We start from the raw sequence: 17,512 nt of genomic DNA, 5'->3' as shown, positions 1-17,512 counted from the left end.
CTGGGTTCAAACTAATTCTCCTGCCTCAGCCTCCTGAGTAGCTAGGATCACAGGCACATGCCACCACACCCGGCTGATTTCAGGCACGTGCAACCACACCTGGCTGATTTTTGTATTTTTAGTAGAGATGGGGTTTCACCATGTTGGCCAGGCTAGTTTAGAATTCCTGATCTCAGGTGATCCAGTCACCTCGGCCTCCCAAAGTGCTAGGATTACAGGCATGAGCCCCTGTACCCGGTCTGGTCTAATATATTTTTATCAGAGTCTTAAATACCTAACAAGTTAGGACTTGCAGGTTGTGAGCAGGGCACAATATATCCTTAAAAAGAAAAATGCTTGTTGCAAATCATGTAAGGATATGTAAAAAAGAAGAAATATCATTATAGTCCATGATTTTCAATAAAACAATGGGAAGAAATGTGATTTCATCCTCATCCTAAAATCACTTACAATAACAAATGAGGTTTTGGCTGAGCATCAGGGAAAAAGAATTCAGGGTTGTGTTCTTTAAGAAAGCCCCTGGCCGGGGCTGGTGGCTCATGCCTGTAATCCCAGCACTTTGGGAGGCTAAGGAGGGCAGATCACCTGAGGTCAGGAGTTTGAGACCAGCCTAGCCAATGTGGTGAAACCCGGTCTCTACTAAAAATACAAAAAATTAGCTGGGCGTAGTGGTGCCTACCTGTAGTCCCAGCTACTCAGGAGGCTGAAGCAGGAGGATCGCTTGAACCTGGGAGGTGGAGTCTGCAGTGAGCTGAGATTATGCCATTGTACTCCAGCCTGGACTACAGAGCCAGACCCTGTCCCCCCTGCCAGAAAAAAAAGAAAGCCCCTGTCTCTGGCTCCATGAAGCAAGAACTTATTTACTGCAGGTTTTATGGTTAGTGGATTTCCTGGGGTTGCCTACATGCTACAGAGAGCATCCTGAGCCTTTCAGCTAGGAAGAACGCTGTTCTCTGTATGATGTAACCCAAGGTTCTGCCAGACATTCTGTCCCCTTCCCTAGGTGCTTTATCATTTTCTATTACACGGTGGAAGGTGTTCTTGAGTGATTTGTGGAACCTCTCATGGAAAAGGAAGATACGCTCAACCATGAATGTCAGAAGCTGAAATTAAATTTCAGAATTTATTATTGCAGCAAGCCACCTTTTGCCCTATTAAAAATGCAGGTGAATTAGTGCCAAGGCTATGGTGCCACTTAAAGCTTCCATCAACGTGGTCTCTGAGGAAGAGGTTAGGGCAAAGGTGACCCTCCTTTGTCTGTTATTGAGGGGGAACATCAGCACACCAAGGCAGACCCAGGGTGTGAGGTAACATGTCCAGGCTCCCAGAAGTGGCTGACGGCCACAGGAGGGGAAGAGTGAATTTGATAGATGAAGTTTTGGCTCATTAAATTAGAATTTAGAATAATTCAGACAAGGTCTCAGTAGAGATTTACCCCCACTCAGCAAGTTCTTTCTTCAGAAAAAGTACTAATTATTAGTACAAATATTATAAAGGAAATCCTTAACAAACTGAAGAAGCCAAGTGCTCCTCAAGGATTCTTAACACTCCAGAAGTACTTGTTAAATTCTACAAATAATAAAACCCATTTAAATGTTTTTCATGAAAGCAGATCCTTTGAGAAATTTTTATGAGTCACTACTCTGCTAAAAACACATTTCTTCATTATTAGTATCAGCTCACTGAGGACCAGGACTATATTTTACCTTCAGTGCCTGCAAAGCATCCTGCACATAGCAGGTGTTCAGTAAATCTGGTTTAGTTGAGGAAATATTAATTATATCAACTAATAATATTAATCACAGGATTTGTTCCATATAGAGTACTTGGTAGGAATATATTGTCTGGAGTTTATTTTTGTATCATTAGAGGGAAGAAAGGATGTGCTCAGCAGATAATAGCAAGAAAGATTATAATGCCATACTTATAATATTTACTTGGCAATATTTTTTCTTTCTTTTGAGATGGGGTCTTGCTCTGTCGCCCAGGCTGGTGTGCAGTGGCATGACCATGGCACATTGCATTCTCAACTTCCTGTGCTTAAGTGATCCTCCTGAGTAGCTGGGACCACAGGAGTATGCTACCACGCTTGGCTAATTTTTTTGTAGAGACAAGGTCTCCCTATGTTGCCTCTTCTGTTGAACTCCTGGGCTCAAGCAGTCCTCCTGCCTTGGCCTCCCAAAGTGTTAGGATTAGAGGTGTGAGCCACCCTACCTGGCTGGCAATATATATTCTTAAAGAAGAATAATCAAATGACCATTACTTATTGCTGTCTACATAGAGGCCAGTACTGCTTCACCTGCTGCTCTAATATAATTGTTGTAAGTCATTTTAACTTACTGATTAAAGGAAGACTTTTAACTAAACAACTGTTTGATCCATTCATTTCTTTACCTATAGTCACTAGCTCAGATCTGTCTGTTTCTCCAATTAGTGCAGTTTTATTATACTTACAAAATATAAACAATTTCATTTACCAAGTGCTTGTAGTGAAGCCAAAACCTGTTATATTAAAGATGTGATTAGCTTTGAAAATGAAGCCGTAGGCAGAAGTATAATTCACTGATTGACTGTTTCTTCCCCTTTGTGTGGGTATGTGGCATTAGTTGTCGCTGGGCCATTTTCATTGTGAGATTTCTGCTTCATCCTTTTTAACCCTGCCTGGCCTCCTAAGACCACCGAGACTCCCACTTACAATTGGACTCTCTTCAGTGTTCTATTCATAAAGCCCTGCCCCATGGCTTTTTAAGAGAATAAACAGGCCAGAGCACCAACCCAGACTAAAAAGCATGTTTCTGTTATATTTTGCTTTATTCTGATTAACTTTGAATAGCAGACATTAACAAGGGAAAGGCTCCACTTTGGTCTGAACTGCTTATGTTGGGAATTTTTTCATCCAGCGGCACCTCTATTTACCTTGGCCCTGACTCTGTGGCTCAGTTGATAAATCAAGTGCATGTTCATGTTGTACTCTTTGAATGCTAATGAAGGACGCCTGCATTTCAAGGCAGGCAGCTAATCTGTATAATTTATTCCTGCGCAGTTTACAACCATGATGCATACTTCCTTTTCTCTTAACCTTTGTGGATTTCATTTGAATAGCAATAACCAGGGTGAAGGAGGGCACTGCTTTTGATGCATCTTCTGATTCTCTTCTCAGTATGGCATTGAGATGTGTATCAGGGGAGGGAACTCACGCTTCCCACTGAGTTTACAATCAACAAATTCTTATCCTGAGGACTGGAGTGGAGTTGAAGTATCTATCTCCTGAGCTTGTCTTTCAAGGACTTAACTATGAAAGCAACTCCTCCTTCAAAGCCCTTATCATTTTCTGACTCCCCTTGCAGCTGCTCCACAGCCTCTATGTGCAGCCACTACTTTTGCGGTGGCATTTGTTGATTTCTACCTCTGAATTGGCTGAGGTGTCACCTGATGTTTAGTCTTTGGGTAATTAGAGATGACGTATTTGCAGCATGTTTATTCCTTCCCCCAGCTCACTTGGAGTCATGCTGATTTTGTTTAGTCAATGCTCTGACAGATCGCCTTTGGTATTTTTTCAATTGTACCTAGGCTTATCTCTCGGTCACAGTTAAGAACTCAGAGTGAGAGATTTTATTTCTCTTGACTGAAATCAGCTTTTTCTTGACATGTCCAGAAGTCCAGATAAGGGTCTTGCTTCAAAGCTGTCCTGAATTTTGAATCATAGGGATATCAAAAGGAGGACTGGTTGAAATCCTTCCACAGGGAGTGGTTTTAAAAAAAATCAGTTTTCCCGTGATTAAGGTGCATTAGGAAAAAGTAGGATTATATTCTTGGCTATATCTACTGGTTAAAATCAAGTATTTAATTTTCCTTTTCCATTAGCACTTTCTTTTGTTGTTATTGTTGCTATTATTTTGCTGTTACCCAATTCTGCTACTTAAGAATTTATTAAGATATACTCTAGTTTATCTTGACAAAAAGAATTCTTTTTTTAAATGAAAGCATAAAGTTGGTGAAAGAAGACAAGAAATTCTGTTTCATGATATAGTCTATTTGATGCTGGAGGAATTGTTGTGTTCCTAGCAGTGGGCACTCCTTGTATGTAGTGGTCACTTGTATAGTTCATAGATGTGGCCACTTCTCTGGCTTGCTTCTGGCACAGAAAAGGTTAACAGAGCAGGCCTGAGACTGCTGTCTTTAGAAAGACCAGCTTTCGAGGTTGGCCATTGGCTGGTGCCTGGAAATGTGACTGGTAAATCATCCCCGAAGCTAATGTAAACCTTTTGCTAAATTATAAGAGTGTCTCACTGTATCTAAACTGTTTGTACAATCAGTGTGGTTTGTGCTAAACCTGCTTTGCTTCTGGGAGTCTGGAAGTGTGGTATGTGCTAGGCAGAGGGTCCCTGCATCACCAGCTCTAGTGAAAACCTTGGGCACTGAGTCTCCAGGGAATTTTCCTGAGCAGCAATGTCACACATACATTGCTGCATTTTTGTTGCTGGGTGGAAAGAGTGTTCTGGGTGACACCTCGTGTGAGAGAGAGAGCATATGGAAGCCTGCATGTGGATTCCTCCAGACCCCACCTGTGTCTTTTCCCTTGTGAGCCCAATGTGTATTTTCACTATATTGATGTAATCTTTTTTTTTTTTTTTTTGAGACGGAGTCTTGCTCTGTCACTCAGGCTGGAGTGCAGTGGCACGGTCTCTGCTCACTGCAAGCTCCACCTCCCAGGTTCATGCCATTCTCCTGTCTCAGCCTCCTGAGTAGCTGGGACTACAGGTGCCCGCCACCACACCCGGCTAATTTTTTGTATTTTTAGTAGAGACGGGGTTTCACCGTGTTAGCCAGGATGGTCTTGATCTCCTGACCTCGTGATCTGCCCGCCTCAGCCTCCCAAAGTGCTGGGATTACAGGCGTGAGCCGCCGCACCCGGCTGATGTAATAAATCTTAGCTGTGAGCACAGTTATATTTTGTGCCCCAGGAGGCCTCCTAGAAAATCTCTAAATGTGCAGGTGGTCTTGGGGACTCCTGGGCCCCATCTCCCCACCCATCAGTCACTATGAAATTCCAGAAATATCACTTGATGACATTATCCTCAAAGATGCTATGATCCTTAATCTTGCCTTCTTATACATAACCAAGCATGTTTCAGCTTAGATTTTGCCAGAGAACTAACATTTATCTAGTTCGACTATTGTTTTACTTCCTTAAAGGAGATTGTTCTATGCTATTAAGTTCTTTCTTTTGTGATATCATCTCTAAAGTTTTTACAGTCAAAATCCATCCAATTTAATATCAAAAGTAGCGGACAAGTGCTAATATTACTAGCAAGTATGATTTAATGTTCCACTTTAGAGGAATATATTTAGAAGAAATTCTGCAATACTGCTACAGTTAACAATGTTGATGATTGGCCACTCAAAAGCGTGCCCAGGCTGGGTGAGGTGGCTCACACCTGTAATCCCAGCACGTTGGAAGGCTGAGATGGGCAGATTTTTCTGAGCCCAGGAGTTCAAGACTATCCTGGGCAACATGGTGAAACCCCATCTCTACAAAAATACAAAACAATTAGCTGGGCATTGGTGACTTGCACCTGTAGTCCCAGCTACTTGGGAGGCTGAGGCTGAAGAATCGCTTGAGCCTGGTTAGCAGAGGTTGCAGTGAGCCAAGATCACACCACTCCACTCCAGTCTGGGCAACAGAGACCTTGTTTCAAAAAAAAAAAAAAAGGTGTGCCTGGATATTTAAAAAACTCTGGTTAATTTGAGAATTTCGCTGTAATCATATATTTTTAGGTGATGTTAAGAATTAATGAAATAATGTTGACATGATCTTGAATTTTTGTCTTGTTCAAAAACATGTTTTTATTTCTTCATGATAGCTTGAGGTGGCTTCACATTTGTTCATTACAGTTTGAGTTGTGCCATAGGCTGATCAGTAGTATGTTCTACTTGCTCACTACAGACAAGCAGCTGATGTGGTGGATGCTGAGAAAGTGTGGACCAATAGTGATTCTACAGAAAAATGAAAAGCTCAGGATAGTCATGCTGGTTAGATTAACTTTTTAAAGATAAACGTGTTAAAACAACATTAACTCTATGAAAATGTCTGGGTATAGATAATATTCAGGTCTCACCATGGAGTGAAGCATACCATTAAAGGTGGTATGTTTTAGAAGTGATAGAATTTCACAGGTCACTTTGATATTACTGAATCAGTCAATGCTCTAGAGTACAAGAGGTTATTCTATTCCAAGAGTTCAGATTCTTTACAAAGGGATTAATGATGGTACATTTTAGCAGGATCATGCCTGTGCTTACTGATAATATATATATTTAAAAATATTTTATTAGATCCAAGCATTAAGGGTAGGAATCTCAGATGAAATGTTTCCTTGGGCCTAGAGCCAGCCCTGCAGAAACTTCTGAATGCCTTTTGACTCACTGTGAAGGCTTGCTAGCTCTCTCTGTAGGCTTTGAGGGGTGCACAAGATGCTGGAAACATAACGCATTTAAGGCCTTTGAGTTTAGATATTTCATTTGAACTCAGGATATAGATCTGCCCTGCTAAGTAAGGAGATATTAATTGTTTAGACCATGTATGCAAAAAGAATAATCTGAAATGAAAAAGTACTCTTTAGAAATCTTTTTTTTTTTTTTTTTTTTTTGAGACAGAGTTTCTCTCTTGTTGCCCAGACACTAGAGTGCAATGGTGTGGTCTCAGCTCACCACAACCTCTGCCTCCCGGATTCAAGCAATTCTTCTGCCTCAGCCTCCCGAGTAGCTGGGATTATACGCATGTGCCACCATGCCCGGCTAATTTTGTATTTTTAGTAGAGACGGGGTTTCTCCTTGTTGGTCAGGCTGGTCTCAAACTCCTGACCTCAGGTGATCTGCCTGCCTCGGCCTCCCAAAATTCTGGGATTACAGGTGTGAGCCACTGCGCCCAGCCTAGAAATCATTTTTTTTTTTTTTTTTGGGTAGGTGATAGAAGGATGAAAGTGAGTCAATTTATCTTAATTAACTTAGAGCTCATTATTCAGGTCAGCAGTTAGATCTTGTTTTCCTAATCTGAACAGGTATTATCTGCACTAGTCTGATGTGTCTGTATGCCTGTCTGTTTCTGTCTGTCACTCACTGAGATTATCTTTAAAGACTACCTCAGGTTTCAGTGCTTTTCATGTAATGAGCACTCAAGAGCTATGCTGTCAGTAGTGTCTATAATGGGCTGCTGGGAAACAACAACTTTAAAGATGTTTGAAGACAAATCCTTGAATCAAAACATGCTTTCAAGCCTTCCTCAAAAGCATACAGAAACACAACACAGGAGTGAATTTTCAGAATAATTCCTAAATGCCAAGGAAATGCAACCATTGCGTGAACTGAAGTTTACATTTTAAACTTCACACCCTGAAGATATGTTGCTTGTCTCTGGCCCCAGTTACAAATCCTTTGAGATAGTCTGATGCATAAACAATGTTAGGAAATAATTGATAAATTACTGTGTACTCAAATGAACAGTGGACTATCAGTCAAATTGTAACAGTTCTAATATTTAAGTGGTGCTAGATCTCCTCGCACCTCAGAGATGCCCTGAAAGGTCCTACATTTCATATTTTAAACATTCCTTAATGGAGGGAGCAAAAGAAAGAGTTCACACACATTTATTTCCTGGGCATAAACATACGTGTGTGTGTGTGTGTGTGTGTGTGTGTGTGTGTGTGTATGTATGTATATATATATATATATATACCTATTGATAGCTAAATATATATTTAGGTAGAAATAAAGAACTGATGTAGTTTTATAAATAAGCATAAGCATTTATGGTTCACAGAAGGAAGAGCAAAAGGGTGAATTAAAAGGTGAAACGCACCATATTCTGGGACCTGTCCCGTGCCTCTCTTGAGCAGCAGCCTCACTCGTCTTCCTCCAGATTTGATGAGTTCTATTGCTCTGGCATGTGTCATGTCCCTTGTGCTTTCCCCATTGATTTCAATGATTTGATCTCCTACCTGTTGATTAAAGAAAAATTAAGTCAGCCAAAGATGGTTTTACTCAAGTTGCATTGTCAACAGATTAAAAAAAAAGCACGTCTAGATAACCTGAGAGCATCCGAACAATTTGGTGGCAGCCTGCTGCTTTTTGGAAGAGGCTAATCCCTGGCTGCATCCTGAATCTGATCAAATTTTATTTACCTTTACAGAAATGAAAATATCAGACCACAAAGACTGCAGCCATATGTTACTTATTATGTTACTTATTACTTATTATGACAGAGACTGTAAACTAGTTAGCATTGTTTTAAAAATTAGGGAATATATCTGATACCAAAATTCAAAATAACCTGGCATCTTTGCTTTGAATCAAAAAGTAAACATTTTAAGGGCTTTTCATTGATTCTATTGCCAACTGTCAACTTAGTGCAGCATCCAATTCAGCATGTTGGATAAATTTATTGGTTTTTGTGCTTCTCTGAGAATTTTTTGTATGTATCATTTAAATTTCCCTGGGTGCTGTAGTGATATTGCCTTCTTTGTAAACCGTGGTTGGTTGATATTCACATTTGATGATGAGTTTTCTATCACAGCCCCTTGAATTAAAAATGAGATTCTCCATTCCCTCCACATGACTAATGCCCTGGCTAAATCTTCGCCATGCTCACACTTGATTGCCAGAAGCTGTCTGGTTAAATACCAATTCCTCCTGAATTTTCAGAAATGCCTGGGTTCCATAAGCAATTCCCTTTTGGCGTTTGTGAATAGATAGTTGAAATAAAAGAGGCTTCAACCATGAGCACATCATGTAACTCCCACAGTACCATTACTGTCAGGAACCCTTGAATTAAAAGATGTCTTATCTCCGTGCAAGTAACATAAGACAAATTAACCAGCAAAAGCACAATGAGTTGCTTTGCAAAAATGCTATTTTAGTTAGGTCCCTTAAAGCAGATCTCAGTCTAAACTCTGTAATGCAAACAGAACTGTAGAAAAACTCTCTATAGCTAATCATTATCAGTGTGGATGCTGCAGGCTGGCTGAGAATAGGAACACAAATTTTCCATCACAATGGCAGGAGAGCCTAAAAACAAGACCCCCAAAGTCGGGGGGAAGAACATGTTTGTTGTAGCAAGGAAATGACATCTCTACCTAAGGATGATTCTCTAAGTGGTAAGGGTTCCACTGTAATGAAGGTAAAGACCTTCCTTTGTATACTCAGCTGCCTTTAGAAGTATGGATTTGGGGCAGTGGATGAGGTTTACCTCACTAGTATGACTTCCACATTCCACAGAAAAACCAAGAAGACAGAACTAACTTAACTGTTTTAGGGCTAGTAGCTTTCTTCAGGTTTCCTTAATTGTCTCCTTTCCTCTGAGGCAACGGGCATAACTTGAATAGTTTGCCAGAGGCCATGTATCTAAGCCAGAGGCAGAAATGGGACCAATTATCCCTCCCCCAGTAGCCCTCTCCCACAAGAGAAACCTCATGGCACAGAATTAAATTGAAAAAGTGAAACAGCAGTTCCAATGAAGTTACATATAGAAAAAGTGTTCCTTCCTGGGTAGACTCTCTTCTGAGCTTCAGACTCACACGTCCAGCTGATTACTAAACATCTTCACCTCGTTGTCTGTCCAACAGCAACTCTAACTCAACAGCAGTAGAAGCAGTAGACAGGGCTAACTACCTTTCTCCCAAAGTGGTTCTTCCTCTTAATTCCCAATCCTGGTAAATGGCAACACTATTCACCCAAGCAGAAACCTGGGGGTCACGCTACACTCCTTGTTTTCTCAACTTCTCTGCACCTGTCCCTGTCCTCATATGTATCCCATCGCTCACAAGCTCAATTCAGGCCTTTGCATGGGTATTCCAGTATTCCCCTGTCCCTCCCCCACCAACCTCTTTTCATTGTCGCCAGAGTCATCCTTCTAAGGAAAAGCTTGCCAAATGTGTCATGCTCACTGAGGCATTCAGGCCTGTACACATACTGCTGTTCTTTTTTCTCCTCCTCCCCACAGGCCTGGTGATTTCTTGTTCTTTCTGAAGATCCTAAGAATCTTCTCCTATGGTTGCCTTCCTCGACTCTATGCTCTTCACAAGCAGAGATGTCCACTCTCTCTGTTCAGTAGTAATGGCACCCCACTCTATTTATTGTGCCTCATTACAGATTTATGAGTCTATGTCTTCCCTCCTAGGTTTTGAGTGTCTTCATTCAGTAAATAATTTCTGAGCACCTGTTATGTACCAGACAGTCAACTGGGGATATAGAGAGAAATGGTATCATTTCTATGTACAATAAGCTCTCAGTCTAGTTGGGAAGAAAATGCATAAATAGGGCTATTACTACTCAATGTATCTTTGCTATGACAGAGGCATTCACAAAGTACTAAGGGCACAGAAAGAACAGACATCTAACCCAGAGTGTGGGGTGGTGGGTAGTCAGAGAGGGCTGCCAGGAGGTGGTGACATATCAGTTGAGTTTTGAAGTACCAGTAGGAGTTCCCTAGGCGAAGGGGAAAGCATTCTAGGCAGAGAGAGTAGCACATGCAAAAGCTGAAAAGTTTGAGGGAATGGTATATTTGGGAAACTGTCAGTAGTTTATTATGCTGTTCAGGAGTTTAGGTTTTATTTTAAAGGCAATGGCAAGGCACTAAAAAGTTAAGCATGGGGTAACCTGACCAGGGAAGCTGAGTGGTGGTTAGAAATCTCCCTGCGACCTCAGTATGGAAAGTGGAAGAAGAGAAAGGTGGAAGACCGAGGAAGGGAGCTGAGTTGTGGCGTTGTCACATGGTCTAACCAAGTGAGACATTAGGAGGCTGTGGGGAAGGAGATGATGAGGACAGTGACACAGAGTCTGGGTCTCCCTTAACTGTGTGTCTGGATGAGGTGCACTGCATATATTGGTGAATGAGTGAGGTACTTCCACATGGGTTATCTTGAGCCCATGGGAGAGGGAGGTATAAACCCTCTCGAACCCCAAATTGAATCTTGACAGCCACTGCTGCCTTGTGGTTTCTTGTGTCCTGAGACTGATATTTTAACCAAAAACCATGTGGAGGGCAAAAGGGATCTTGTACTATGATAGAAATAGTCCCATCTTTTGACTCTGGTCCCATACTTGAGTTTAGCAAGACTTAGAAAATTTGAAGTTTTCATTCACATGTGTGTTTATTTTCCCTTTTCCCTACAAGGAACTTATGAGACTTAAAGGAGAAGGCATTAGCGTGGAGGAGAGAAGGGGTGGTTTGAAAGCTACGTGGAAGGAGGAGAAGCAGAGGGGTTTAGGGGTTGCGCAAGGGCTGAGCCTCAGGGATGAGGCTCCGGGAAGTCAGGGACATTATTTTTATTGGGTTCCCAGGAGCCTGGGCTGACCTCTTCACCTGGCAGATTTCCATAATTTCAGCTTTCCATGTAGGGTCCCCTCAGAGGGAGAGGCTCTGATACATGCTGAATCTCTCCTATGCCCTTTCCCCATTCCAGGGTATCAGTGCCATTGGGTGGTGAGGGTTGTGTCTGCTGATTTTCTGCCTCATTTCAGAGCAACGGAAGTTTGGGAATAGTTCAAGATCTTACTAAACTGAGGAAAAAAACATTTCTAGGGGCTGGTGGTGGTTAGGTAATGGAATGAAAATGCTGCTGCCGACATAGACTCTGACCATTGCAAAGCACTCTGGGCATTATTTTAAAAGTGGGCCGACTCACGGGGACCTGGTTTCAATGGCAACAGACTTAGTCCAGACCTGGCTTCAAGACTTCCATCTCTCTTTGGAACAGTATGAACTGTGAAAGGGTTGAATTTTCATTTTCATTCCAATATCAGTATTCTGTATAATAATTTTAACTGGAACTCCCTAAATAAATTTGGGATGTGATCTCTTTCACTGTTATCTGGATATATAAGAAGATCGACTTATTGGGGGACAGCGGGAGGTGGGGCGAGAGGTTCTCTTGTTACTTTCCTACTTTCCGACCTCATCTGACTTCAGTGCAGTGGCCAGTGTGTGACCAAAGAGTGTCACTTCCCGCTATCACAATCGGGAGAATTAATTTTTTAAAACCAATAGAAAATTCACAGCCCTTTTAGAAATGAAGAAAAAGACCAACTGTGACTCTGATGTAGTCTCTTTCTATACTCTCTCTGCCACAGAGCTATCTTCAACTGAGCTATGTTACTAAAATGAAACTTCTAAGATCTCCACTCATTCTTAGAGTATTTTTAAAATATCGAGTTCCAGTTGAGAGGGACAGGGAGAGGGAGATGGTGGGGGCGGGGGGGTGGGGGGAGGGAGAGAGAGACAGAGAGAGATACCAAAACCAGATAAAGGTAATTCAGGAGTCTCTGTGTGCACTGCATTATGTGAGTCAAGGAAATGCCAAATTTAGGAAACTGACCAAAGGACTTAAGAGGAATTCTAAGCACTCATTTTTTTCCTATGGAAGAAATGCTTTTATCTGTGGTCCCCTTGGGTCAGCTAACAACCTTAGAGTAATGTCACAGGGGCAAGGCGGAGTGGGATAACTGCTGTGTCTAGGGCCCGGCCTAGTAAGTTCTGCATTCCTACTCACATATTTCTGCTCATACATCATAGCAGATTTTTCTTTAATAAAACACCAAATCTTTGAACTTGCTTGGGGCTTTCCAGGTAAAAAACTTTTTCTTTTTTTGCCTATGGAAGGCCAAGGCAGGAGAAGGCAAACATCTCAGAATTCCTTATGTGGTTAATAGTTCAGGTTGTAAGAAAAAATTTCAACTCTGTACTGTATGCATTTTTGTAGCCAAGTCATATATAAAGCATTTGGCTTGTCTCAATGAAATATTTATAAGAATTAGATTAAATCCTGGATTTACTTTAGCCATGAGTCATGGCAGTCCTAGCTCAAAGGGTTGCTTGGACATCGTTACAAACGTGCTTAGCTGGTTGTAATCAGTTAATTGCCCTCATGTTACCATTGCATCATAAAAGCCTATTTTGCATGATCATATATGACTAAAATGATCCCAGATTATAATTAGGTATGAGTAATTGAGTTTCTTTGGAATATTTTACCAGTAAGTCATGAATAATCTCTATTCCTTATTTCATGATGGATTAGCTATGGACCATTTTTGTGGCTAATGATCTGAGGTCACAGGCTAACGCCATCATCGTTCCTCCCTTACAGGCTGGTTTCTCCCACTGACACTAGACCCCTCATGGACAGGGAACGCACCTGTTGTCTCTGTGTCATCTATACCTGCCACAGTTCCTGAGAAGTAGGCCCTCGGTTAATCACAGTTGAGTCAATCAATGTTTGGTTTGCCTTTCAGTGATAGTAAACGTCTTCATTTGCATGCCGTATAAGTTAAGCTTTAGTGCACCTCAGCATACCTCAAGCTTTCTTGAAATACTGCCTTACGCAGTTCCAGCCAAATCATGACAACTTCAATGGTACTTACAGGAGACCAAATGAGGCTTCAGTAATGGTGACCTGCACACATTGGTAGTGACAGGTAAAGTCATAGGAAACAAATGCTAGGATTGAGAGTAAGAGGAATGGAGGCTGAGTCTGAATGAAATAATGAAGTGCCAGGAAAAGGAAAAGCCAGAATTAGGGTCTTTGCTGCTGCAGTCATTGTTATGGGTGCTCTGACACTGGGATGCCTGTGCCCTAATGTCCCTGATGGAACAAAGGACAGGCTGATTTCCAACTTGATGGTGATCTTTAATATCTACTGGCTGTTTTCATGATTAACTTTGTTCGATATTATTTAATAACCATTACAGGAAGAATATTTTTCAAGGGGTTACACTGAATGTTTTCATTAACCTTCCCATTTCTTTCATTAGATCACGATTGAATTAGATGGGTTCCAAGTGCCTATTACAGGGCCTGGATTTCGTTATAAACTGTTAGGCTCAGTTGCCTCAGCAAGGCACAGGAGCCCATAAAATCAGCAGGTTTTTCCAGAGAGAAAACTTCTAATCCAATTGGAAACTGAAACACATGTTTGAGAGCACCAGAACTGTGAATTTTATTTGCTTCAATTCATTTCTATATTGAAAACTGTCTGAGACTCTCTTTATACTATGTTTTAGACAGTAATCACTTAAACAGAAAACAGGCTGGGCATGTTGGCTCATGCCTATAATCTCAGTTCTTCGGAAGGCTGAAGTGGGAGGACTGCTTGAGTCCAGGAGTTCAAGACTAGCCTGAAAGACATGGCAAAACCCGCATCTCTACAAAAAATAAAAAACATTAGCCAGGTGTGGTGGTGCATGCCTAGCTACTCAGGAGGCTGAGGTGGGAGGATCACTTGAGCCCAGGAGTTCGAGGCTGCAGTGAGCCATGATTGCACCTCTGTATTCCAGCCTGGGGAACAAGTGTGAGGACTTATCTCTAAAACAAAACAAAATAATAAAACTCCCCCCACCCAACACACAAAAACAAAACAAAATCAAACCCAAAAAAGTCCCAGCATCTCTTGAGAAACTTCATCCAAGCAGAAGTGTGAAATGACCCTTATGGATGCACAGAAGAGACAAGAATCCTTCATCAAGATTCTGCCTAAGCACATAACCTGCTTAGGAGGGTCACAAAGGTGAGGGGAACAAGCTGGTATTGGAAGTGAAAGGCTGCTGCAGGATTCTGAGAATTCACCACTTGATGCAGGTGGTACGCCTTCTTTGGTGTTGTTATTATTTGTGTTTAGAAAAGATGTAGTCACAGCTCAGAAAATATCCGGCTGTTGACTTGAGCACACTATCCTATGGTGGGAGTGTGGCCTTGTCTGGACATTCATATCAAGGAGCTGGCTTTAGCAAAGATTTAGGGGGAGCTCTCCCTTCCAGAGCCTCCATTTCTATTTACAAAAATCCTTTAAATTAAAATGTGAAAATAAATGTAAAATTTGAAGATAACACAGTATCCCTACTGTGGAAGTAGTTGAGCTCTAAATTATGATCTGGTATCTTCCTCACTGATTCCTTCCTTTTTCCTTGTCAACTGTTACTGATATTAATCTCATACAGAGAATTTTATTAGATAGCTTCTTTCTAAATCTCCTTACTCTTCTAGGGCTCTTTTTTTTTTTAATTTTTAATTTTTTTTTTTTTTTGGGGATGGAGTTTCACTCTGTTGTCCAGGCTGGAGTGCAGTGGCATGTTCTTGGCCCAGTGCAACCTCCACTTCCTAGGTTTGAGTGATTATCCTTCCTCAGCCTCCCGAGTAGCTGGGATTACAGGCGCACTCCACCACGCTCAGCTAATTTTTTGTATTTTCAGTAGAGAGGGTTTTACCATGTTGGCCAGGCTGGTCTTGAATTCTTGACCTCAGATGATCTACCTGCCTTGGCCTCCCAAAGTGCTGGGATTACAGGTGTAAGCCACAGCACCAGGTCTCTTCTAGGGCTCTTAACTGGGGTTTATGTTTAATTCTTTTAAGTTCTCCCCTTCCCTAGCTCTATGCATGCTTTCTGGGTGATCACTTCCCATCATTAAATTTTTTATTTTTTTTTTGAGACAGGGTCTCACTTTGTCACCCAGGCTGGAGTGTAGTGGCGTGATCTCAGCTCACTGCAACACTGACCTCCCAGGTTCATGCAATCCTCCTGCCTCAGCCCCCAAGTAGCTGTGACCACAAGTGTGCACTACCATGTCTGACTGATTTTTATATTTTTGGAAAAGATGGGGTTTTGCCATGTTGCCCAGGCTGGTGTCAAATTCCTGAGCTCAAGCGATCCACCCGTTTTTGGCCTCCCAAAGTGCTAGGATTACAGGCGTGAGCTACTGCATCTGGCCCTTCCTACCTTTCTAAGGTATTTGGCATGTTTCCTTTTTGGTGCCTTTGTACATGCTGTTCCTTTTGCTAGAATCTGAGTCCTCCTTTTCCCCACTTCAAAAAGGGAAATCCTACTTATCTTTTAGGAACCAAACTTCAGGGATGATATCATCCAGACAGCCTTTTATGATCCCAGCAGTCTGGGTTGGGTGGCTTTCCTGTGCATTTCTTTAGAAGTATTGACCTTTGCCAATAATATTGTAAGCTCTCCAAGGACAGGAACTCTGTCACATGGGAAATAACCACATATATCTGTTCAACGGATGGATGAATGTTTGAAAGAAGGCATTTTTAAGAAATTATCTTTTTGGCTGTATGCTCCTTAGAGTTTAAACCAAATGTAAACAAGGTTTATAATAAAATTCTAATTTGGTTTCATAATATATGTCAACCAGGTTTGATCATGATCAAATAGTATATGCGAAGTGCCTTGTAATCTCTAAATATACAAATATCTATTATTAATCATAGTAGTTACAATTAACAATAGATCATTATAATTATCATAATTATGGTAGAAGAGATAAAAAAAGTAATAAATTTTTCATAATGAACCTGGGAGAGAAGCGGTTGAGCTTCTGAGGGTGTATTAAATGGGGAAACGGGGCAAATGATATTTTTCTGGAAATATCATTGAGAGATTAAAAATGAAAAAAAAAAAACAAAACAAAAACAACTTTTCTGTTTGATAAGCACTGCCTGATAGAAATTCTTATAGGACATGAATGGTATTTTGTATTCCATGATTTTAGATGAAGTTCTTAGGAAAAGAATCTCATGAATGTTGGGCAGATAATCCAAACCCTAAACTAATACAGAAAAATAACTGCAAGTGTGGCAACAGACATGAATGTGAAGAAAGAGATTTTAAAGACAAGCTGGTTGGAGCAAAACATTTTCTACAAAGGAAAAATAACTACCGTCATTCCATTTTTCATATGCTAGTTTGACTGCTCAGGTGAAAAGAAACTAGGGCAATATCTTAAAATTATCAGCCTAAGAATAGAAAGCTATCACTGGCAGCTCAGCTAGCTTATCCAGTTGCTCAGAAATCACTTATATTAGGTCATGAAGTCAGTTTCCCTAGTTGACTGAAAAATAAACAAAAAGGAAATCAAAGAGGAAACTTTCTATTGTTAACTCTGTATGAGCTGTTATTTCTCTTCCTTGGATGTAATTGAGAGAAAATGAGGGATTATTATTATGTATACTTATCTAATCAGATACATTTATTTTCTGGATAAGCATTAGGCTTTGTGCAATGACTTCTATAGTGACTCATGGCAACAATTCTTTGTTTTCCTGAAGCTAACTGTCTTGCATATTGCATTTACATTTCAACTTTTTAGCACCTTCTCTCCTCTCTGACCTCTGCTTCTGTCTTTACATCTCTCTCTCAGACTGTGTGTGCACCAGTCCTAGACCTGACAAGTTAATAGCGTGAATGAGCATGAAAAGGTATACCAAGATGGGTGGCAGGGACATCGGTTAGCTGGGATTTTGAAGATAATTTAATGATGGGACTATTTTCAAAGTATGGGCAGGGTTAATGCAATCAAAGAGGGCTGTTGAGGCAATGAAGGATAAATATGGTGAGTGCTGTTACCACCTCTAGTCTGAAAGACATTGGGGAGGAAAAGAAGTTATAGGGGCTGAGTGAGAGCTGGCGCCATGAAAGAGAGGCTGCCTGTCTAGAGCTGGAGCTGTAGCGGGAA

General features: G+C 41.1%; 1 protein-coding gene across 9 annotated transcripts in view; it reads right to left on the bottom strand.

Annotated features, from left to right (window-relative positions):
• Nucleotides 1-17,512, bottom strand: part of MAGI2 (membrane associated guanylate kinase, WW and PDZ domain containing 2) — a 1,490,397-nt gene that overhangs the window by 52,967 nt on the left and 1,419,918 nt on the right. For all 9 annotated transcript variants that reach the window (XM_054559585.2, XM_054559586.2, XM_063726096.1 and 6 more), the window contains one exon: nucleotides 7,859-7,997. In XM_054559585.2, the coding sequence (XP_054415560.1) occupies nucleotides 7,859-7,997 (139 nt within the window). The remainder of the gene's footprint in view (nucleotides 1-7,858; nucleotides 7,998-17,512) is intronic.

This window comes from Pongo abelii, chromosome 6 (genome assembly GCF_028885655.2).
Source record: "Pongo abelii isolate AG06213 chromosome 6, NHGRI_mPonAbe1-v2.0_pri, whole genome shotgun sequence".
Classification (NCBI taxonomy): Eukaryota; Metazoa; Chordata; class Mammalia; order Primates; family Hominidae; genus Pongo; species Pongo abelii.
Note: the sequence above shows the minus strand (reverse complement) of the source record. Positions and strands in the feature narration are given on the sequence as shown.